At 37.9% G+C, this 24971-nt stretch overlaps 1 protein-coding gene across 1 annotated transcript in view; it reads left to right on the top strand.

Annotated features, from left to right (window-relative positions):
- Positions 1-6314: 6314 nt before the first annotated feature.
- The window catches only part of pappab (pregnancy-associated plasma protein A, pappalysin 1b), a 72851-nt gene continuing 54194 nt past the window's right edge, over positions 6315-24971 (top strand). Inside the window, exons 1-5 of the mRNA XM_043238202.1 lie at positions 6315-6812; positions 12275-13346; positions 23743-23888; positions 24032-24325; positions 24490-24682. Coding sequence (XP_043094137.1) covers positions 6431-6812; positions 12275-13346; positions 23743-23888; positions 24032-24325; positions 24490-24682 — 2087 coding nt within the window. The 5' untranslated portion in view covers positions 6315-6430. The remainder of the gene's footprint in view (positions 6813-12274; positions 13347-23742; positions 23889-24031; positions 24326-24489; positions 24683-24971) is intronic.

A 24971-nucleotide genomic window follows, 5' to 3' on the forward strand; every position in this document is an offset into this window, starting at 1 on the left:
GCAATTTAAACTGCATAAACACATTGCATTACACCGAATACAAAATAATGTTCTTTTTAGCAACATCATAAAAAGCCCAAGATGCCTGACCTCAGTTTTGATAGAAGACAAGATCTATGTTTTTTTTTGTGAATTCTGGTAAATTTAAAGAGTTTGTGTTGCCGCTCTATCAAAGTGCGTTATCTCGGTCTGGGATTGTGTTTTTAAAAAGGCCACATGGGTGTCCAAACTGTGGCACAGAGGTGAGGTTTTTTTTGTCACTTTGAGAACTTTCCGTCTGTCAACGCACCATAGCTTAACTTGTTAACTGACCCTTCACAAAGAGTGGGATTGACCAATCGTGATGCAGAATCACCCATTTTGCCTGGAAAACAAATCAGACAGGAGAATGAAGATTAACTTTAGCGTACTTAAACATATGTGTATTGAAATTCCATAGTTGACATAAAATAAATCCTGGCATTCATTAATGCTTTTTTTTTTGCTTTAATTAAATATAAAAAGAGGATTTAGGCAATCTGTCAAAACACATTAAAGAGCCAAACATTTTTATAATTTTTTGTCAAGACTTTAGACTTTAAATAAAGCTGAGACTTTATTTCATAACAGAAGTAACCTGTTCTGTCTTGTCTGTCGGCGTGTTGTCAGTTTCCTCTTTACTCCGCAGATTATTTTTTCACTGCGTGAGAACATGATGACATAACAACAGTAACTAAGGATTTTTGTGAAGGGTCTCTGTAACTACATTAAGTATTATTTTTGCATATTTATTCAAAATATTTTTTGTCAAGCTGGCATTTATTTGGAAGTTTTTGTTCTGTGCGTAGCCAAACCCTGATGTGTGTATACAGTATAACAAGAAGATGAAACCTTGAAAATTTCAATAAATTGTGAACAAAATATTAACTCACTCTTTACAGTTGTGAATAATTTCTTGCTTTGGTTTATCAAATTCTCAATCAAATTAAGTACAGACACATACCTTGAAGTCTCTACCATTATTACTCAAAATACAATCATGAAAAAAATGACTATGGAGATGGAGACTATGTTAAACATTTCAGTAGAACCATTATGAATCAGAAATCATTTAATAAAACAGAAATAACAAAAAATACAAATTAAAAAGTTAAAAAGTTGAAATACACATCAGTGTCCTAAGAACACATTTCAACGGTTTCATTAAAATCAGGCTGTTTTTTTTCATTACAACATGATGATAAAGCAACATACAAAATCAGTAGAGAGAAAAAACACAGTTCATTGGACGACTTCAAAACTTCCTGGTGCGATATCATGAACCATTCTATAAAAAGTCTTACTTCTACTCAAACAAATCAAGCCAGGATGAGTAAATGTTCTAGAAACAAAATTATGTCATATGCTGTTCTCTCCTTTCCGTCCTCTTCTTTCCTATTCAGAGAATAAATACAGATCAAACTTGCCAACTTTGCAAAAGGAAATGGGTGGAGCAGATGTTTGTCTCAATGGCTCAGTGGTGAAATATTGATTCAGAAGTTTGGAGAAATTATTTGATTAATTAAAAGCTTTTGTTGCTCAGAAACACGGATCAATTACGGGGGTAATTAGAGACCCAAGCAAAGCCACTGTCCTCTGGGAAATTCTGTTTTTGTTTCTTATACAGTCACAATGTGATTATGAAACGTATGCTGGCTCTGCTGAACTTATTTATGTCTCATTTACCCTTAAGTTGAGTCGGAATCGACACAGACCGGTTTTAGCTTGACTTCCAATGACAAAAATGTCTAGATTGATCATTGCTGATTTCATGCAAGCTTCCTTTCTCAACAGCATCAGTATGAGGTTATTGCTGCCCACTTTAACCGAGCTCTTGCCTTGGGAAATATATTCATGCAGTAAATACATCAGATCCTTACGGGTGGCTGAATTTGTCCATCTCTGCTGAATTCAACTTGAAGTGAATGAAATTAGGCAGCTGTCATCTTCGAAACACAAATGAAGATATTTTTGATGCATTCTGAGAACTCTATGACCCTCCCATAGACGGCAATGTAATGAACACAATCAATGTCCAGAAGCATAGCAAGATCAACATCTGTAAAATAATCGACGTGAAATCAGTGGTTCGACCAAAGTTTTATGAAGCAATGAGAATACTTTTCATACATGAGCAAAACACAAATAACTTTATTCAGCGATTTGCCTGCTCTTTGTCACCGTAGATACATTTTGGAGAATATCCACTGTATGATGTTCTGTATCAACTGCGTCACGCGGATGCACTGTTTTCATTCGAAAATAGAAGACATAACCATGTGGTGCGGCCGACACAGAACAGCGTACAATGTTTACATTCAGTGGATACTCTCTAAAATGGCGCTACAGTGATACAGAGGAGAGGAATTGTTGAATAAAGTCGTTATATTTGTTTTCTTTGCTTACGAAAGCTATTCTCACAGCTTCTTAAAATACGAATGCACCACTGACGTCACAGGGATTACTTTACTTATTATCTCTTTGCTGGATGTTGATGTTTATTGCATCGATGTCTATAGGAGGGTCAGACAGCAGCCTCCAGAACGCATCAGAAATACTTTGCTTTGTGTTCTAAAGATGAAGGTCTGGATTGACATGCGGGTAAGTAACGAATGACAAAATTTTCATTTTGAGAGAGTAACCCTTTAAACGAACAGCAAAGCAACGTGCATCTTCAAATCAACATTCCACCAGCTGCTATTACAGTTTCCGTTCAGTTAATACGAACCGAGTTTGCCAACAAATACGTCGACTAATTGCAGAATGTTCATTTCGGTTATTTTGCAAACATCGCCGTAATGACAAGCGCTTCACGCAGCTGAGATTAAATGAATGCTTTGTTCCATCACTCATTACAAAATGTTGCGTTGGCCTGGTGCAGGGTTTTTCCAGATTCTGCCTAACTACAAATTGATCTGTTCCGTCGGGGGAACACCTTGATCTCTGGGATGAACGAGAAATGCCTAAATTTTATTATTGGATCGGATACAATAGATGTCAGAACACGCATCCCTTTCCATTTTTGCGATGGTTATCTTGTTGATAGATGGGTACAATAAACACCGCGTGGAATTTCCTCTACTACATGCACACAAACGCTTGTTCACGCACGCGCTTGTTCACACATACACACGTGTACGTGTCTGACTTGCGTAAGATTCAGTTGCAAGCCTGCTTCTAATTAGCATCAACGGCAGGCCGTTTCATATTCATGAATCAACAGGCTAATTCCGCATTACATTTGCTGTGACAGTAGGAGAGCTGTTTGTTGGACGAGTTCCTGCGTTTTCTCTCTTTACTCCCAAATTGCAATTCAGCAATAAAATCTGCTGATTAATCATAAAAAGGATTCGTTTCACAATTGTCGCGGGGATCACTTGCATTGTGCTTTTATGTGGACAAGCTGCTCTTTTTCTGCCAATGAATATAATCTTAATGGTCCAGGAGTCCAAAATGACAATTACTTAGATGAGAGACTTCGTGTTTAGTTGTTATTACACAATAAAGCTTTTACCCAACCCAGCCCTGTGTGCAGGTGCTGGAAAATTCCACAGAGATTATTCATATGCATTTGCATTTAAGGCAAAGGCGGCGTTAGTTCAAAGGAGAAAATCACAGTCTTGTATAAATTTCCAGCGTCGAGGGATCATTGAATACGTTACAAAATCCTTAGGCCTCAGCATCGGCAGTAAGATTAAGTGTTTGGTTAATTGCTCTTAGACTTTTAGTTGTAGTAGGTCTTCAGGTAGGAGACAAGCCAGGATCAATTCAAATGAACTGACTTGCATTTCCTGATTGAGCAGGCAGAGAGTAAAAACCAGGACGTGTGCGTCATTGATGACATCTTCAGCTGTCTGCGTAACCCGCTATTAATCACAATGCAGGACTAGTGCAGAGCTCTCTTAACGTTATCTTTGAATGATTTGTAAAGTTTAATTTCTTTAATGCAGCGAGTACGCTACTAAAAATGCTGAACGTAAGGCAGTGAGTCAGTGTAATGCAAAACTAGAGCAGATATATGATAAAATAATACCTGACTGTAAATATTGAAAACCACGCCACAAAACTGCATGCTTTCTTTCTTTTAAACGTACAATGTTCTTGCACTATATATTAACATCAAAAAAGAGAGGATCGTAATATTGAACTTAATAAAAGAAGTTGCATCCCTTTTGGGCAATTAACAAATTAATCTGTATCTCACATGAGAGTGCAGAAAATAATAATATCATTAATTAATTATAAAAATATATATTGACTAAAAGTATGTTGACTATATATGATTAATCGTAAAAAAATAATCAGAAATTTTAATGGAATGTTTTTCTTCGCATATTTACGGCTATTCTGAAAGGTTTGCAATCAATCCATGTTAACTTTACAGTATAACTGTAAAGCTTTCCCGAGCAAAGGGCTTAAAGTGATTTGGACATCCTGCTGAATAAGAATGGTTGAAAGTAACTTTGAGGTAAGAACCTGCCGAATGAGGGGCTCTATAGTGGCTCACCCCAGGTTTCCCGCTGGTCCTTTAGCACCAGTGTCCATTGATATTCAGCAGTACTGACGTCACGTGTTTGCAAGGAGTCCCTCTGCAGCTGTGAGAACCAGAACACTGAGATCAGGAGCAGACAATGTAGGAAGTGCGTTCAGTCATTTTCCAGGCTCCCTCTGCTGCTGGCATCCAATAAGGAAAAGCAATAAGAAGAGTCTGGCTGGAAATGCTTTGATACTCTTGTTGTAGGTGTCTCGTGTGTAATCAGATCTATCACTACTGTACGCTTCCTATTATTCATCGGTGCTACAGTATATCCTCCCTAAATTCATCTGTGCACTCGTGTGAGCGTTACTTCACAAAATAAGTATTTCAAGAGTTGAAAACGTACAATTTATACAGATAATGTCTTCGAGCGTTTACTGTCTTTGTGGGCAATAGAGTTGAAGGCAGATTTGCTGTTGATTTATGTTTTATTGTGTGTGCATTTAAGGTCGGAACAAGGTCTTTATTAGAAACAGAAAATCTAACATGAATTAATAATAAAAAATTTAATTAAATTTAAAAAATGTACTTGTGCTGAAAGGATGATGTCATTTATGAGTGTAGTATTTATTTATTTATTTAGCCTATAGAATTGCGGATACCAAAACTATTTTATACTGTAATATTTAACTAGATAATTGTCACAAAGGCATCCTTGTGGAGAAATACAACGAAAACATTTACGTTTTTATTATGTTATATGTCTTTTAATGTTTTATCAGTGTGTTTTTTCCTTAGCCATTAGGCCATTAAAGTCGTTATTAACACAAACATTATCATTAAGCAGACAAAAGCGTAATTGTCTATAAATCTTACATTCATGATTGTGTCTACTGTACTGTACCTTCTCGCGCTCGCCACCAGCACGCGTTTGTCTCTCTCTCTCTGTCAGTCTGCCCTCTCAGCCAGCGCCGCGCGCGTTAATAGGTCGACGTGGACAAAGGAGAGAACAATAAACATATTTTATGTGCCTCGTGCATTTTTTTGTTGTTTGTTTTTTTTTGTTTTTTTCGCGTTTTTTATTATTATTGAGAGTTCACGGCGTAGCCGCTAGAGGGTATTCAACGCAGCGGTGCGCAAAATAAAAACACCGTCCCGGTTCAGGCGCGCGCTGAGAAACAAAACAGCAAGCAGGTTACCTGCGAGTCCTGTCAGAATGAAGCTGGCTGTTCGCTCTGTGCGCTTCCTTCCAGATAAAAACAATGTGACGTAACGAGCGAGAGTTGCCCGAAACATGTAGCATTTGACAAATCCTGCCTGTTTCTTTCCGATCGGACTGTTCGATTGAGCCCGGAGATGTGACGTGTTTTTTTTTTTTTTTTTTTCAACTTTAACGTGGCCACGCGAAGCCCTCGTGAGAATAGAAACGCACGCCGGTCTCGCCGCTGACCCCCTTCAAACGCTCGCGTCCATGTACGCCCAGAGTTGTGCATGCGTGTGTCTGAGCAACGCTTTTTTTTCTTTCTTTTTTTTTTTTTTTTTTTGCCAAGTTTATTTGAAATGCGGATGAAGAAAAAGTGAAAGGGAAATTATTTTGACCTCTCCACACTGATTGATTACTCAGTCATCCCTGCAGTTTAATGGGATCCATTCAATTGAGAAGGTGGAGCACTTGGGTGAATTAACATATTCCTTTCCCCCCTCAATCTGTGTTGAAGTGTCTTTGAAAGGGGCAAGGAAAGGGGGTCGTGGCTTAACATTATAAAGGAAAAAATAAGACAGCATTGCCGTCTTGGTTGGTGTTGAATACGCGTCTTGACAGGCTTTTGTAAAAGCAAAAGACCGGGAGAGATCTCCAAAGACGAGCGCTATTTAGTATTTCGAAATCATCAAATCCCCTATCCATTGACAAAAATCTCTTCTCTCCACTTGAAAATGAAACTTTTGCCCATTTGCACTTGGCTCCTATGCCTTTTGCTTTTTATCGTGTGCTTGGGATCTGAGTGTGGGACTCCACGGCGAATTGTAAGGTCTAAAAGAGACTTGGTACGCATCAGGGAAGCCAGAAGTACCTTCCCAGGACCTTGTGCCACACGCCTGCCTCGGGGCAAACGCTCACTTCCCGGGATAGATCGGCGCTCCCCTCGCCTGTCACAGGCGGGGGAAAGCAGCCCAGGTCGGCGGAGGGCTGTTTACTTTACCGGTCGAGGAGACCAACTGCGTCTGAAACCCAATGCAGAGGTGCCAAGGGGTAATTTCACCCTGGAAATGTGGATAAAACCCGAGGGTGGGCAGCGCTCTCCAGCTGTTATCGGAGGTTTGATTTGCTTAATTATGACTTGCATTATATTCACCGAAGAAATCATTTCATAGTGTAACTGCAGCATGCCCGCGCTTCATAAATCACCTCCAGTGTGCGAATAGTTGCATAAACACTTGCCACTGGCACTTCTTTACATCACTTTCGCTATTTAGGAGCTAACGCGAGCGCGTACTGAGAATAGTTAACGAATAACCCATCTCTCTAAGAGATGCGCCTTCGCTCTTGTTGTTTACCAGCAAAAACTCTCTCTCTCGGGTTTCGCATGCGGTTGGGCAGGTTATCGCCACCCAACTTTTGGTAGCATCTTGTAGTTTTAACACTGCCGACTTAAACCGCCTTTCCGGCAGTTTACCTTTGATCGGCTCGCGGAGGTGATGCGGAGTCGGTGCGCTGGCGTTTAAAGGATTTGATTTGTTTATTTGTTTGTGTTTGACTTTTTTTTTATTTTATTTTTTTGCGATCATATATTTGTTTCACGTTTGAAACCGCGTTTTAAAGCGCGCGCAAGGGGCAGGAAAACACGATAGCGGCGCAATCTGTAGATCTGTCTGCGTGATGCTGTATGATTAAGTGTCCGTGTCAGAAATCGCTTAAACAAATACGTCATCCCTTTGATGCATAGGCTACAGCGTTCCTCGCTCAGCTCCGCGCTAAAAAGCCCACTACATATACACCCTATACGATACAGCGGGTGCTTGTTTTTCTTCGGTCTTCGCGTATGCCTGTTTATAATTAAATTAGATATTAAAATGCGCTTTGAAAGTACGCAGCGTTGTAGTTTACGCTCGAATAACAAAATCCGTAGGGTTTTTTTTTTCTTTTCTTTGAAAAATTCGGACTTACGCACATTACGCATTATTCTTATGGGGATGGAGTAGCATAGGTGGGCGTGTTAGTTGCTCGGTTGTGTTCTCTTTTCTTTTTTTTTTCTTCAAACAAATGTATGTGATCCCCCCCCCATCCCTTTTCCAGCCAACAGAGAGCGTAATACCCGTGGAGTCGGTTTATGAATCCTGCGTGCACCCCGTGAACCCCTATAGCACGCAGTTTTGTGCGAACATAAACGAAAACGCACTGTAATGATATACAAATCAAATCATTTTTTTATTATCTCTCTAAAATGCTCGGGGTCACTCGTAAGGCTAAATAAAACGCGAACCCACGTGTAGTTTCCGAAAATACATGTAAAAGGATAGTTTTGATAGCTGCAGCCAGTTACCAAACTCCAAGCCACAAGCTTAGTTCTGATTTTCTAAAATGTTAGTCTTAGATATATTAAATGTAAAATGTCCACTTTATATCCAAGTTAAAATATTACTAGGTAAACAAATGCGTCTAAATGATAAAATAATTAGGGGGTCATGCGCATACAATTCAGTGATAGATTTCAAGATGCATGATTAAAATTGCAAATGGTAGACTCGGGACATTGCGAATTAATGTAATTATTTACAGTTGGGTACGACGTCTTTAAATAAGCTTTATATCTCCAGAGAGCTGCATGATAATGGATTGATTGAATACATCTTGTCAGTGAGTCATCTAAAATTAGTCCACTCCTCTGTCCTCAGAATGATCTCCTTAGTCACAGTAACGTTAAGAAGCAACGAGGGGGCGCTGGCAGAGTTTATATAGCTTCTCCAACTGCGCATCTAATAGTGTTGTTCAGCAAATTTCCTTTTAAACAAAGCATTAAATGTTTGCGGTCCGTCTGAGTTGTGGCACTCATATATCTGCCGTCGGGTTTTAGCCCACACGCAAATATGCGCTGTTTCGGAATCAGGGTTTTTAAGGTGTAAGATACATAGGAAATGCTTTGAGTGTCAGTGCAGATGGAGGAAGCTATAAAATTAGAGCCTTGTCCATCCTTTCTTCAAGTGGTTTTGTTATTGCTTGCTCTTGTAAAGATATTACAGTCCTTGCCACAAAACATCATGGAACGAGCTCCCGCTTTCAGTCAGTCAGATCCTCAGACGCAAGAGCACAGAGAGAGGCGCTGAAACTGTTTTCAGACACATGACATTTTTACTAGAGCTTTTACAGTATGTCTGCTGACGTAAGGCGGCAACTGTTCATCCGAGGCTGAACGCAGTCTGATTTTTAAAAGTACATTTGTACATTTTGCTTTATCGTTGTCACTGAGGTCTCTGTGTTGCACACACTGGGATGGGATATTTTATAGCACATTACAATAACTTAATAAGCACCTCGTAAAACTGTCAATAGCACCACTTAGAGGTTTGTAATGATGGCAATAAAAATTTAAATATTCAATTATCATGTTACTAAGCAGGATGATTTATGTTTGGTTGTTACCAGACATGCCCTGGTTCTCCAGTGGTAAACGATACTTTGCGAGAGGTTTATAAAGATGCGAGTTATTTTCAAAGGTGTTAATAAATATGTTAATAGAAATAGACTAACAAAAATATAACAATAAACGCATACTAGATATAAATTGAAAATATATGTCTATACGATATAAATTGTATATTGTAGAGGCCCATATAATAATATTAACGTATGCAACCTATAATTTTAATAGGGAAATGCTAACATTAACTACAATTAATAAATGTTTTAGAAATCGATTTATTCTTTGGTAGTTTGGTTAGCTAATGTTAGCAAGTGGAACCTTATAGTAAAGCGTTACCCTTTTGTACCGATAAATACCATTTTTTCTTAATGATACTGTGTGAGAGGAAATATAATTAATAATCATATATATGTTTGCACTTTAATAGTATATATTGACCCGTATCTAACATAAAATGAATCAAAATGAGTTAAAATTCTGTATATCCTTATAGATGTTTTGATGAAAGTATAGACACTACAAGTGTATATTAATTTTTCCAAACATCTGCTGCACTTGTCTTTCATTTCGTAATGTTCACTTTGTAGTGCACTGTCCATGGTGCTGGATACTGAGATTGAATGAACTCAAAATGGATGCTTTCTTAAAATATAGAAAATGATTGGAAGGAACGCCATATTCGGCGCGAGGAGCCAGCTGCATTCATTTCCAAAATTACATTTTACCTTCAGCATGTACTTAATTTAATGACTGGAATGATTTCATAAAGCAAGTTAATTTGCAAAGCAAGCAGCATTTGTATTTGGTTTGCGAGACTTTTTCCCTACGCTGCTGATCATACATTAGTATTTAATGCATTGTCTCAGTTAAAGCTGTGTACGGTATTTATTATGCACTGATGGTTTTAATGAAATCTCAGTTGCGATCAGTAGAAAATTAGCATTTTCTAGCGCATCCATCATTCATTGAACCCCATCCCTTTCCCTTCACTGAGCCCCTTGCATGTCTAAAGTTCGGTGCTGGCAAGAAATGTACCTGTTTGTTATTTCCCACTTAGTGGTCTCATTCCAGGATTTCACAGATTGTAATTTCCTCAGTTTTATGGCACAATTTATTTTTATAGATGCTGGCAGTGGTTCTGCTGGCAGCCTAGAAGTGAGAGGGAAGTACATGCTCCTGTCTGCTCTTTAGTAAGGCGCTCCCGAATGAATGATCTCTTTAAAGTGGTCAGTCCTAGCGGTCAAAAGATCCTCGTGCATTCAGCTTCAGTGAATGGATTGGAGCAGTTCGGCCCCTGTTGCGGAGGCATGTGTGAATTTGGAGTTATGTTGCATAGTGTAAGTAGTAATCTAGCATAGTAATATTTTCCTCTGCTACCCCGGTAACGCTTTACTGCTTATTCACCCTGAGTTTCACCAATTACCTCTAACAAACACACTTCTCTCCGCTGTGGGAGAGAGAAATTTCCTCATGAGGGGCGCCGATCCTCACTTTCTGTCTTCGACTTCAGGTTTCATTGCTCAGCAACTCGTTGGATTAAGCAGCGCTGCTTGTGTAGATTTGTAGGACTTGTTTGATTAAATTTAAATGAAATTTAGCACATGTCCTCTATCTGATTTCTGCAGTATTGTAATACTGTGACTCCTATGAAATCCGCATTTACGCACTCGATTATGAAGGACGTGTACCCATTAAATGTTAGAATACGTTTCCTTCTGTAGCTCAGCGCATGCTTTCCAAACGAAACAGGAAGAAAGGGTTTTAGAGCCCCTATCATAATACGGACTGTGCCGAAAAAGGACCATTTTTGATTTCAAACATCCCTACTGCTGAGGCACATTTCAAGAAAATAGACTGAAAATTCAAGTAACCTTTGCTCTGTTGATACAAGACCACACTGTCTGGGCCTGATTGCTAGCAGATGCTTTTTCGTGGGCCTGTAGTCCTTGGACTGGACTGTTGCAGTGATTTGATCATGGGAACCACGTTGTATTCCCCATTTTTCTGGACAAACACATACAGTTTTTCGTCACTCTCTGCATCAGGCTGCGGTAACTTACGTCTGTGGTGTTGCGTCAGTCAGTTAGCTGAACTACTACTGTGCACCTTTCATTATACTTCTGGGTAAATCAGCATTTATTAAACGGAGGTCTAAAAGAATACAATGAAAATCTGCAATGCAAAGTCTGATTTACTGAACAGGTAAAGTAAACAAAATGTAAAAAAAAAAAAAACATTTGAAAAAATAATCATGTACAATGGTTTTCATTTGATACTTTTGATACTTGCGAGGATGCTTTAAATTAATCAAAAGTGACAGGAAAGATGAATTATTACTCATCAAAACCCTAAAATGCATCACATGTATTTTCACAAAACAATATTAAGCAGTTGTTTTCAATATGATGATTTTTTTTCTCTATATTTTATACAATATTTCTTTGCTGTTTTTACTGTGTTTAAATAGCGCAGCCTTTGTGAGCATAAGAGACATCTTTAAAAAAAATACAATTTATTTTAAAAAAGTCTTACTGGCCACAAACTTTTAAAAAGCAAACAAAGTTTTAAGATTTCAAAGTATGAAGTAGCAATGAAAATTAATAAGAAATATAAAAAATTCTGCACAGTTTTTGTCACTAATTAGTCACATGTTCTTGTTTCAACTGGATCCTGATGCACCAACATGATGTTTTATTAACAAGGTTCGGGAGTAGCACGATCAGATAATCTGTCAATTAGTCCCAGGTATAGCTCGTTTAGCTGATCATCCTAACTAGCTGTGTGTAAAAATAGTCACAGCTGACTTACCCCTCTACTATGACAGTTTTCTTGCAATCCCTCTTCCACCCCAACTCCTCACCCCTCTATTTTTCATCCTATGCTTGGTTCTATGGGTTTGGGCTACATTCTGGTTGTACCCCCAGGATGGCACGCCAAAATATGCTTAATATTTGCTTAATCAGATTATATGTAAGGGTGAACTCGTGAAATGCTGAAAAGTAACACTAACATCAGATACTGTAAAATCTTAAAATCTTTTTTTTTTTTTTCATTTTCACTCAAATTGTGGGTTATTTGGATGGCACTGTACATATTTCTCTGCTTGTTCTTGTATCTAATACCTGTCATCTTCCCTCAGGTCTCTATGACAAATGCTTCTACGCATCAAGTGATAGAGGATGGTTATTTGGCATCAAAGCAGTCAGTGACCAAGCCAACCGTGACCCACGCTTCTTCTTCTCCCTCAAGACAGACCGAGCCCACAAGCTCACCACAATCACCTCAAATGTACCCTACGCTCCCAGTCAATGGTCGCACGTGGCAGTCACCTACAACGGTCTCTTCATGAAGCTGTATATAAACGGAGCGCAGGTCGCTGTAAGTCGAGACCAATCGGGTGAGATTTTTAGCCCCCTTACCAAGAAATGCAAAGTGCTAATGATCGGTGGCAATGCTTTAAACCACAACTTCAGGGGAACGATGGAACACTTGAGCTTGTGGCATCGGGCTCTGAGCCAGCGAGAGATCATTAGATACATGGCTCACAGTTTGGGTCAGTTTGGTGATCTCTCTCAGCTGGTCATCCACGAGAACTTCGAGAACATGTCAAGGCGGTGGCTGACGGTGAAAGATGGCAGTTTCCCCCGACTGGAGGACTCAGACCGGAGCCTGGCGGCTGTCCTCAGTGACGCTGCGCTGAAACCTCCACCTTGCGGACAGACTGTGTGTGACAATGTGGAGGTGATTACAAACTACTACCAGCTCTGGAGCTTCCGCAAACCCAAGACGGTGCGCTACCGAGTGATAAATGTTTACGACGATGACGGACGGTGGCCGACGATTACAGACCACCAGATCAACCTTCAGCACCAGCACTTGAACAACGCTTTCCGGGTCTACAACATTTCTTGGGAGCGCACCGTTCACAACGTCTACAACTCGTCCTTACGGAACCGCCTGATACTGGCCAACTGTGATATCAGCAAAGTGGGCGATGAAGAGTGCGATCCAGAATGTAACCACACTCTTACTGGCTTTGATGCTGGGTACTGTAAGAGGCAGAGCGCACGCTGCCCTGAATACAAGCAGGGGAACGGCGTTTGCGACCCAGAGTGTAACTGGGACAATTTCTATTACGATCATGGGGACTGCTGCAACATCAACATCACTGATGTCACCAAGACCTGCTTTAACCCTGCATCGCCCCACAGGTAAATCTCATGTGTTATTTCAGACCTATTCAATCATGTACAGAAAGTTGAAAACTGATTCATTAGTTCAGGAGCAGTTTATTTGAAATGTTTACGTCTTAAAGATGAATATAAAAAATATGTTGCAGGTTCCATCACATGACATTTTTAGTCAAAACCAAAACCATATGCATTCAACATGAATTATCCAACCTGATCCAAAGATAAACCTTTCTTTATTTCTATATTCTCTTGCTTCTCTTGTACAATAGTTTTTTCTTCTTCTTTTGAAGCTCAAGGTTAGAAGTTCATAGCTGTTTAAAGATTTTGGACGTACCAGACACGAACTCTAGGGCGCTATAATTTTCATTCCTATGTGTGAAGCTTTCAGCTGTTTTAATTCTGTTCCATTAATGTATTATGACGGGACGTCCTGAATACATCTTAACTGCTGAACCGGAGCATGAATTAAGGTATACAGGGATGGATGCAGTTTGAAGGACAATAAAACACGGTGAAGGATGAGTCTCGGCCACATGGTTTGGTGTGCACCGTTTGGTGTGTCTGTACTAGTGAGTTTCAGGCCTGTTCTTATGTGTTTCATGTGTCCCCGGAGTCCGTTTTGGCACCGAATCAGAGCTCGGCAACCAATCACGTTTTACTCTGTGGGTGAAATGAACTACTCTCGTGGTGACCAGATGTGAAGACTGAGGAGATTCTAGACATAGTTCTCCTTTTTTGTAAGCTTATAAAAGTGATTTGATAGAGAGTAAGTGGGAATGGAAACTATGTCCCCCTGGACAAACAGAGGAGCCAATCACAGCTTAGAGCAGAATCTCCAACACTATTACTTACAGCATTAGAGACTCTTCTGGGAGTCCTGCTCAGGAAAAAGAACCTTCCAGAAATATGTTGAGGTTGTGGGGGCACTGGATACTGTTGGGGTAAAGCTCTGTGTTTGTTCTCTGGATGGTGGGACAAACCAAAGATCTCTTTTCCACTCTTCTCCTTTCTCAGCAGCAGTTCCTGTGGCCATATACACTCTGCAAGTTTTGTGACATACAGAGGGGTTCAAAAGTCTGAGGTTACACTGACAATATTTAATAAAAAATATCATTCAAATCTGGAAATAGTTAAAAAATTTTGTGGGGGAAAAAATTATACTTCTTATATACAATATATAATATTTATGATTTTTTCTTTTGGTCACGTATAAAATTCAATCATGTTTTTCTAGTTTTGCTATCATGGATTTTTAGGTTGTTTCACATCGCCTTCCTGCTTCTTTGTTCTAGTTTCCTGCCACTCATCAGTATCATAGTCATTCATTAATCAGCACAGCTGTTCACCTTTTAGTTTATCTCTATCTTTAAGTTCCTCTGGGTTCACTTCTCAGTTTTTCGTTATTGTTTGTGCTAGGCACTGTTTCATAGCTTGGTGTACATTTTGAATTACTTTCTGTTGCTTTCTTTAATAAACTGTGTTGCTTTATTTACTTTGGATTCATACTCCAGTATTGAGTCATGATATGACTCAGTACTGGAGAATATGATCAGGTTCGACACAGGTTAAGTGCTGCATGTTTCTGCCACAGGATAAAAAAATACAATAAAATAACCGCAACATCTTATCTCACAATTCAGACTTCTTTTCTAGCAATTTTCACAAAGTCCGAATTGTGAGACGTAAACTTTGCAATTCGGAGAAATACAAGAGAGAATTGTAAGATAAAAGTTGAAATAGATTCGATTTGTTTTTATTTCAAATACAGGAAAAAAACAAATTGCGGCATATAAACTTAATTCAAAGCAAGATATAAACTCAAGAAAAATCTATACTTGGATATATTGAGCAACCTTAAGCACATTATTTTGAGACCGTACAGTAAATTTTTTATTTTTTTCAGGTAACTGTACCATTGAAATTTGCAGTGTTCTCATAATTTACATCAAAATTGCTGAAAAATCATAAATTTTCACAATTACCTTAAACAAGCAGAAACAAGCATCCATTCAAACGATTACGAAATTCATGTTAATTTTCCCAATACAACATATCACTTTAATTGCTGTGTTTATAATGTATTCGTAATTTTAAAAAACTGTATTATTTAAAGCATCTTCACAGGTGGACTTTCGAAACCCACTGTATGTCTGCAGCATGCTTCTTGATTAGCGTTTAATGCAGTTTAGTGTATTTAATCAGAACAAACAAGGGTATTTAGGGACTACACGGGATCTGCGCCAGATACAAAAAAAAGAGACATGTCAAGGTCCAAGATGAAGGTTTTATTCTCAGGAAACTGAATATGGTTGAATGATTGCATATTTAATGTCTGTAAATCTGAACAAATTATATATAAAAGGCATCACTTACCTTTGAGAGGTTCTATAAATTAAAATATTGGTTCCAGGTTTGTAACCTCATTGTGGTACTGCTTGCAAAATTGCACAATCATACTGCTTCCTGTCCGTCTGTGGTTACAGATCCTTAGTTCACTGTATTTGTTTTTTAGTTGCCATAATTGCAGATTGTCCTATTGACGTTTGTGTGTGTTCGTGTGTGAGATGAGACTAGAGCGTGTGGTCAAGTGGAGAGCACTCCAGCTTGTTGCTTGTTTTGATTTGATTATGGTATGTCTGGAGAGCTTTGCCGAAGGCTGCATAACGAAGTGATTTGACATTCCTTTTTGATTGTACAAGAATGCATGAACAAAGAGTTGTGCAAGAACAGAACAATGAAATCAAATGCTGTGGTGAATTTGTTTTTGCCCAAGACTCATGCAGATGTTGCAGTCAACTTTAAAATCTGCAATTTTCAACCAAACATCTGGGTTTTGTTAACCTGTTTTTCATATCTGTATTTTTATATTAAATTGGGTTTTAGCTAATAATAAATCACTCACCTTTATCTTAAAGCAATTAGCACAAATATACGTTGTTATTATAACGCGGTGTTAGTTCTAACTTAGTCATGTATTGCCAGACCTTTAGTCTGAAGGCAGAACTTGATTGGCTAAAAACACCAAATGTCGGGAAGGCATGTAAAGCAACTAGTGCTGTTAAACGATGAATTGCAATTAATCACATCCAAAATAAATGTTTGTGTTTACATATATAATGTGTGTGTACTGTGCATGGATACACATACAAACAGTAGGCTATACATTTTGAAATTATGTACATGTGTATATATAGAAATTAAACATGTTTATGCATAATATCATTTATATGAATACATGAAAATACATGCAATGTGTGTGTCTTTATATATATATATATATATATATATATATATATATATATATATATATATATATATATATATATATATATATATATAATAATAATAATACAATACATGCACATACAGTATGTAAACAAAAAGTTTATTTCGGATGCAGTTCATCGCGATTGATAATTTGACAAGACTAATATATATTTATATTCAAGAACAAACAGAAACTCTTGGGCAAAAACAAATTCACCACAAACAGAAACTTTATTTTGGATATGAATCACTATTAATCTTTTGACAGCACTACAAGCAACCATATAGTGTCATATTTGGGCACGTGAAACTGTGAAATGTAAATCAGCATACTTAGCATGTATTTGAAATACATTTTATCACATTTATTTTTCGCTGCGGACCGCCGACTTAGACATCACATTTTCTATATGCACTTTAAGCTGGTGCATTTAAATGATACTTTTGGGTCACCCCAAGCCTGCAGAGCTGGTGAGAGAAACGACGGCAGAGCGAGACAGTATAAAAATGAGTCAAGCCTGTATAATTGCATGAGTCAAGACCCGTACATCTGGCTCTTTTTCAAGCACTTCAGGCGAGCTCTCAGTGTCAAAAAGAGAGTGACATCATCGCTTCGTTAATCGGTTTCGGTTCAGACATTATGCAGATTTTATATAAACATAGTCGTCTCTACCTGAATTGACATGAATTTCAGGAATAAATTCAACTGAATTGCAGTATTTAGCTTAGGTGCAGTGCTTTGGCTGATCGCTGAGGATTCAAAGGTCACAGGAAGAAAAGAAAACGCACTGCTTTCCTAACAGCGTGTCTCGAGTGCATACTTGTTTGTCTCAGAATAGTCTCAGAAAGGTATGTTGCTCCCGCTTTGCTCTCCTGCTTTATCCTTGAAGAGGAGATCCAACTCTAATAATAAGAGTGTTTCTATTAGCCCTGTTTGAGACTTCACTCTGCAGCATAATCTAAGCCACTCGCCTTGTAAACTAAGCAGGCTAATAGCCGGTTATCTTATCAAGGAAAAGCACACTCTTAGCACCTTTTTCTATTCTTCTGGAAGCCTGAGAAACCACCTGTCTATACAAGTAGATACCTAAAAATGCAATGGAGATCTGTCTCCCTCGTCAGGCACACACCCCTGATGTTCAGAAGTAGGTTTGGATAAAGAGTTAAGCCCAGGGGACAAAAGGATTTCCTCTTTTTAAACTGCAGCAATTAAATAGTCCTTTAACATGCCACTGTGAGGCCAGCTGATTCATTTGTGCGCAGAGCCCTTTTCATTGGGGACTTCCACTCCACCGCATTAACAGCAGTGGACACGCTTGCTTACAGTTTAACTAGTTTCAGAGCTTTAATTGTATTTCAAACATATATGCCTTCTGAAATAAGGGGACAGGTTTATGAAGACCACATAGTGCTGATGCTTTGTTGCAGTGTTAGTGTTTGTGTGTCTGGCTCTCCGCATTAGATGTGACGGTGCACAGCTCATGTTGAGTCAGCATGAATGCAGGCCTGGGGATACAGCTTTCAATATTCAATATACTGTATATCTCTAGATTTATGTATTTGAAATAGCTCAAAGGGCTGATTTTTTTTGCAAATCATTTAAGGATAATATTTTTGAAACATGTTGCCACAATTACAGATTTACAGAGTTTAGTGCATAACACCACAATTGTTAAAATGATCAAAGCGTGTTTTTATATCAGTTATATCTTTTTGTTTTGCTTTCACAAAATTATTTCTATTAAAAGTTTTTTGGGGAAAGTAAGTTTTTGCAAGAATGTCTTCCAACTATTTTTTTCCCCAACCAAAAAAAAAAACACAGAGAAATATATTGAATCATTTTTGTATACACATAACTATGGAAGCCAGATTCAGGCGCCGAAGAAAAAAAAAAAAAAGGAAATTGCAACTTTTGTAATCTCTCAAATATTACTTTTTCTCTCACAATGGCAAGTTTACATCTCACAGACTTTTTTTTTTTTAATTGTAAGATATAAGCTTGCAATTGCCATTTCTAAAGAACTGCATGATATAAATGTGAAATAAACTCTCTCAATTTGCGAATTTTGGGGAAAAAAGCCACAATTGTAAGTTCTGAAATATAAAGTCTGAAATATAAAGTTCTGACTTTATAACTCAATTATATCTCCCAATTCTGACTCACAGTTGCAAATTAATATATTGCAGTTCTGATTTTATAGCATGCTATATTTATATATAGTTTATATCGCACAATTCTATGAAAAAAGTCAGAATTGTGAGATTATAAAAACACATCTTTTGTTTGTTCCACATTAGCCATATTTCTAAGAGAGCAGTATAACATATGACAGAAGCTGGAAGTCATGGAGGAACAGACAGTTCAGAAATTAATGTTTTTAATGACTTTGGACAGGTGTTTCCTGTGGAAAACAGTCTCAGATGTACATAGAGACATCCATAATAAAGCTGTACATCTTTTCTGAGAGGCTACAGTGAAAGTGATTGTTTACTGTATATTTCAATACAGTATTTGCCATGTTTTATCTACTTCGGCTTTATTTCTTCATATATCAAACAGCCCTTGTTTTCCATAGACCTTGCATAAATGCATCCTCCTCTCCTCTAGCCCCTTTTATGGTAACTGTCTGCGAATTATATTATTCCTGCAGAGGTCAGCTACAAATTATCCCACGAGCCTGTGAACTTCACGCCTGGTTGTGCATGATGCTAATTGTATAGATGATTGATCACTCCTCTTATGTACTTGGAGCTGATGAAAAGATCCATGAAAGGCTGAGAAAATTATAGCCCTCTCAGCCAACTGGTGAACACTGCCATGCCAACCCGCCCCGAGCAGCTCCACGCGAAACCACACTCGGTACATCTGGATGTAAGGCCGTCTTTACTGATTCAGATGAATAATACATGGGTGTAAATGGATGAAGCCATAATCACGCATTTAATAGGCATTAAATATAAATGCGTCAACACACCACTTGGAGCACTCTGGGTGCAGCCAAGCGGATCTGATCAGCAGTGACGTCTGCGCTTGCCTTGTTTAATGGACAGCCTTCCCATGACACAAGCCTGTACTCTACATGTGGAAATGTTGGGTACGGACTGGCTTCTTTTAAGACATCCTGGAAGACTATTTTGGCATTCTTAAAGTCGATCACCTCCGAACGTGAGCCTAGTGATTCATTACGTGGCTTCAGAAGTTGTACTGCCAGTGTCACCCACTTCCCTACTCAGCAGAATCAGGAGAAAAAAGCCTCAAATGATCCTGAGCAGCATTGTGCAATACATGACCACTGATGCCTGCATACTTTGGCTGGACAGATGCATACTTTGGCCTGCTGTTTTTATAGTAGGCCTACGTCCACATCTGATTCGTGTTGTGTTTTTGTAAGTGAGCCAGTGGATTAAACTTAATTGAACTCAGATTAGGTGGCTTTGACCTACAGTAGTGGAACTTTTATTAAAGCAGAGGCCTACGTTTTAAAAAACAAGTTCTTTTTGCACTTACTCTATAGCTGACTTATTTATCTCGCCATGAAACTCTCTGACCCCTTTTTCCCCTTCTGTACAGCCAAAAAGCCAGCCAAATATTTTCATAGGAAATAATGAAATTCCTGAAATTATTAGGAGGGAAACCTTATATCATCTGTTCTCCTTAGATTTGTCCCCTGAGCTGGCTTCCACGGTTTCACAAGCAAACCTCTGCCGCCTTTTGATACTGCCTAACAGTTTCTTTTTCCATTTTTGACTTTTTTTTAATAAAAAGATGATGTAATTTCAAGTATTCCACTATATAGGTTTGCTTTGGTGGATTCTCACTAGTCTGAGTCAAGATAAACCAGTGAGATGCATGCTTATAAGTCAAAAAGTGAAACCCTCACAGTAATGTTGCTTATAAGAATGTCTATTCTGTTATGAGTTGTTTTCTAAATATGTGTGGAATGAAGCAGGTAATTTGAGGTCTGTACCACACAAGATGTTTCCACGCTGTGCTGCATCTCATTGGCAGCTGTGTTGGCTTGTAGCGTCACCACCACAACTAATCATCAATGTTCTGCCTAGAGAACATCACACCCTCTGCCATGGTTTCTTTTTTTTCTCCATATTTGTGAAGCATTATCACATCTCTGTCTTTTGCTTTCAGACACAAGGTAGTGATAGAAGGGTCAATAAAATGTGGATATATATATATTTTTTTCAGATCTACTCATTTATTCCAAAATAGCATATAGCATATATATAGTATATATAATAGTATAATAGGTAGTGATAAATAAAATGTGATATATATATATATATATATATATATATATATATATATATATATATATATATATATATATATAAAAATCAGATCTAGTAATTTATTCCAAAATATGTAAGCAAAATGCATTGTTGAAAAATGCATTTCATATATTCAGCTTCAGCATCATTTTTTACTGTATTACCATTTTACACTATTACTGTTTTACTGCGTTTCCGATCAAATAAATGCAGCCTTAAAGAGATAGTTCATGCAAAAATGAAAATGATTAGTTACTGACCCTCATGTCATCCTAAACCCACAAGACCTTCTTTCATCTTCAGGAAACAAATTAAGATGTTTTGGATTTAATCTGAGAGCTTTCTTATCCTCCCATAGACAGCAAGGGTCCTTACACATTCAAGACCCAGAAAGGTACCAAAAACAAAGTAGTCCATGTGACATAAGTGGTTCAAACTGAATGTTATGAAGCATCGACAATATTTTTAAGGCGAACAAAACAAACAGATCAAAGTAACGATTCAGTAACGATTCTTTATTCAGCATTTCTATATTAACAAAGGTCTTAGGGCTTTGGAACGACCTGAGGGGCGAATGACACAACTTTCATTTTTGTGTGAAAAAAAAAAAAAGTAGTGTGTGAACCTGATTGGTGTTGAGATGCACAATAGCTTTAGGAATAAGTTGTATATGATTGATAGTCCAGTAGTGTAATGCAAAAATGTGTTTACTAGATATACTCTACTTCTTTTGAACTGTCATGAGGCTTCTAGTGTTTCTCTTTTATGACAGAGAGTGATGACTTTACAAGACGTAGTGCCACGGTATAAGGCTTACGAGAAAATAAATACCAGGAAACGGTCATCCTGTCTCCTTAACCCGCGTCTTCCTTAGAAGGTTAATACATCAAGGACAACTACAAAGTAATACATAGATTTTCATAATGTCTCAGCTAACCCAGGGCTTAGCAGCATGACAACAGATACCGTGTTTGATTTGCTCTCAAGGTGAACTAGCTAACAGATGTTGCTCTTAAGATGAGGAATTAGACCTGGCTGTATTTTTTTTTTCTCAATGAATAGTGGAGGTGGGTGTTTACAACATTCGAAAGCACTGGAGTTAGGGACTCAGCAGCGCTTGCGTTCATTTTTGTTCCAGCATTTTTCAAAAGGGATATGTTTTGAGAGAATTAAGCAGGGCCTCCCGTAAAGACAGAAGAGGTTAGCGGAGAGGCGATATGAAATACTATACGTCTGCGCAAATATGAATATATGCATGGTTACATGCTGTTGTACTTATGGAAATGTATGTCTCCAGCAAGCCAGCATTCATCACTCCAGAGAGGCTTGTCTTTGTTTGACTTGCATGACAGTTATCACTGCAGGGGAAAGGCTTGCATGGGAATAACATGCCCAGTGTGTTTGAGGTGAAATAATAAGCATTTTAAGGGGGCCGTGTTTGGAACTATCCAAATGACACAATGCATTCCTAACTAGACAGGGCCAGCGACCTCTGACCTCAGCGCTGGCTGCAGAGCGGGGCTCAGGTTTCCTTCCAAATACAAACTCTGTGTGACAGCCTCACTAGAGCTGTTAAATTACAAAACACTGCTTCTCTTGACAAACATTTATACACACACATGCTTTTTGTGTACTTTCCGTATGTACATTCCCATCAATCCTGACTGATGTATTTCATTAATAAAAATCACCTCAAAATTTGGAAAAAGCCATATATTTAAAATTTATTTAGATCTGTTAACATATTTACTGAGAATTGATTTAAATATTATACTGGTTATTATACTGATAAAAATACTATAATTAAACATTGTTTTTGGTACCACTACTAAATGCGTTTAATACACTTTTTTTTATATTAAGTCTAAAATGTGTTTTTATTGTCAATAAATGACGAGGACCGTATGGTCTTGATATTGGTCTTTAAAAGCAAGATATTCAAAGTTTACCTGAAGAATACCAACTAAATAGTTCCACTTTAGCAAAATCGAAAACACTTCTGTATTTCTTTTATTGAACAAAATTAAAGTGAGTTAAGCACAAAGTTAGTTGTTACAGGCAGCAGACTTTAACTACCTGTTTAGTTTACTAAATGTACAATCGCAGGGTATTTTTATTAATATATGTATGTAAATGTATTTGTAGTACATTTAGCATGGAATAAGTGTATTTCAAATACATTTAAGTATATTTATTTTTACTAGGGTATTCACTCTTAGATGTATAGAAAGTAAAATGTAAAAAATGTATATTTATGTACAATATTCCTATCTGATTCAAGTCAGACTCACAAGCTCTTATATCGATTCCAATTCATTTGAGTATGTTTCAAAATTCCCGATGGTATACTATTGAAGTTCTATTGAAACGACTGGATTTCATCCACCAAAAAAATTGCTTAACAGTGGTAAATGTGACCGCATCTTTATGAGCAAGTTATTTTTTTAGTGACTCAGAAACACAAGTTGCGTGACCCAACAAATGACTTTCAAGATGTGGTTACCCAATCAGCCAATACTGGCCACTTCATGTTTGCATTTGGCTCAACAGAAAAACTTTTTTGCATCACATTCACAACTACGATTTCCTTCGCCACGGGCCATGGCGCTTAAGAGAAGCTATGAAAATTGATGAAGGAAACTCTGGAAAAGGAAAACCTGGTACACTAAAAACACTGTAAATGGGCTTAAAAAGATCAATGTTGGCATTTTAATAATCATGATAAGTGAATTTTAGATGGTCAGAAACATAAAAACTGAATTGAACTGAACTGAATTGAAAGGTCCGGTTTATAGTACATATGATTTTGAAAACAGCCTGTTTTGAATATTTCCTGTGTTAAAAAATCTTTCTTGTTTTATAGGGCGTACATGAACGTGAAAGAGCTGAAAGAGGTTTTGAATTTGGATGGATCCACACACTTAAACATCTTCTTTGCTAACTCATCTGATGAAGACGTGGCTGGTGTGGGCACTTGGCCCTGGGATAAAGAAGCTTTGACACATTTAGGTAAATACATAAATGCATTACTAAAATACAGGTCGAACAATGGTTTAGCATAGTTTTGAAGAGTATAGCATATCAACTTTCATTGAACGGGTACCAAAAAGGATAATGTTTATAGTACCTGCTCTCTCTCTGTCTTTTTTGAGGTGGGATTGTATTAAACCCTTTATTTTATGGTACGTTTGGCCACACTCACACCATGATCCATGAGATTGGCCACAGCCTTGGACTGTACCATGTCTTCAGGGGAATCTCAGAGGTGGAGTCCTGCAATGATGCCTGCTTAGAGACCGAGCCGTCTCTTGAGACGGGGGATCTGTGTGTAGATACAAATCCCACACCTAAGTACAAGTACTGCAGAGATCCTGAGCCAGGCAACGACACCTGCGGCAGACGTCACTTCACAAACACCCCCTTCAACAATTACATGAGCTATGCTGGTGAGACAGACAGTATACAGTATCTACTCCAAACGTCTGCTGAGTAGAAGACTTCTGCAGACTCTTGTAGCATTTTCTGTGCTGATTTGGACAGGAAATCTGTGAAAGAAATTTCAAATGAGTGTAACGTCTGAGATTTCTTTGTTCGGTTTGTTCCCATACAGATGATGACTGCACAGATTCCTTCACGCTGAACCAGGTGGCCCGGATGCACTGTTACCTGGATCTGATCTACCAGTCTTGGAGACCTGGCAGTAAACCAGCCCCTGTTCCTCTACCTCCTCGAGTAACAGCGCAGGACCATGACTCTATTACAATAGAGTGGTTCCCTGCCCTCACCGGCCATTACTTAGACAGGTGAAAAGAACTAGGAGACAAGGCTGAGTCTAGATATTTCTTCTTCTCCGTATTCTTAAAAACAAATAAAACAAAAAAACTAATAAAATTATAATATATATATATATATATATATATATATATATATATATATATATATATATATATATATATATATATAAAGATGTTGACAATAATAATATGATAAAATATTTGGCAGATCACATATTTAGGATTATTTTTTCCACAACATTTGGTTTAAATGTGAAAACCAGTCTGGTGCAGTTTAAAAAATAAATCTTGTGTTTTT

This window comes from Puntigrus tetrazona, chromosome 5 (assembly GCF_018831695.1).
Source record: "Puntigrus tetrazona isolate hp1 chromosome 5, ASM1883169v1, whole genome shotgun sequence".
NCBI classification, from domain to species: Eukaryota; Metazoa; Chordata; class Actinopteri; order Cypriniformes; family Cyprinidae; genus Puntigrus; species Puntigrus tetrazona.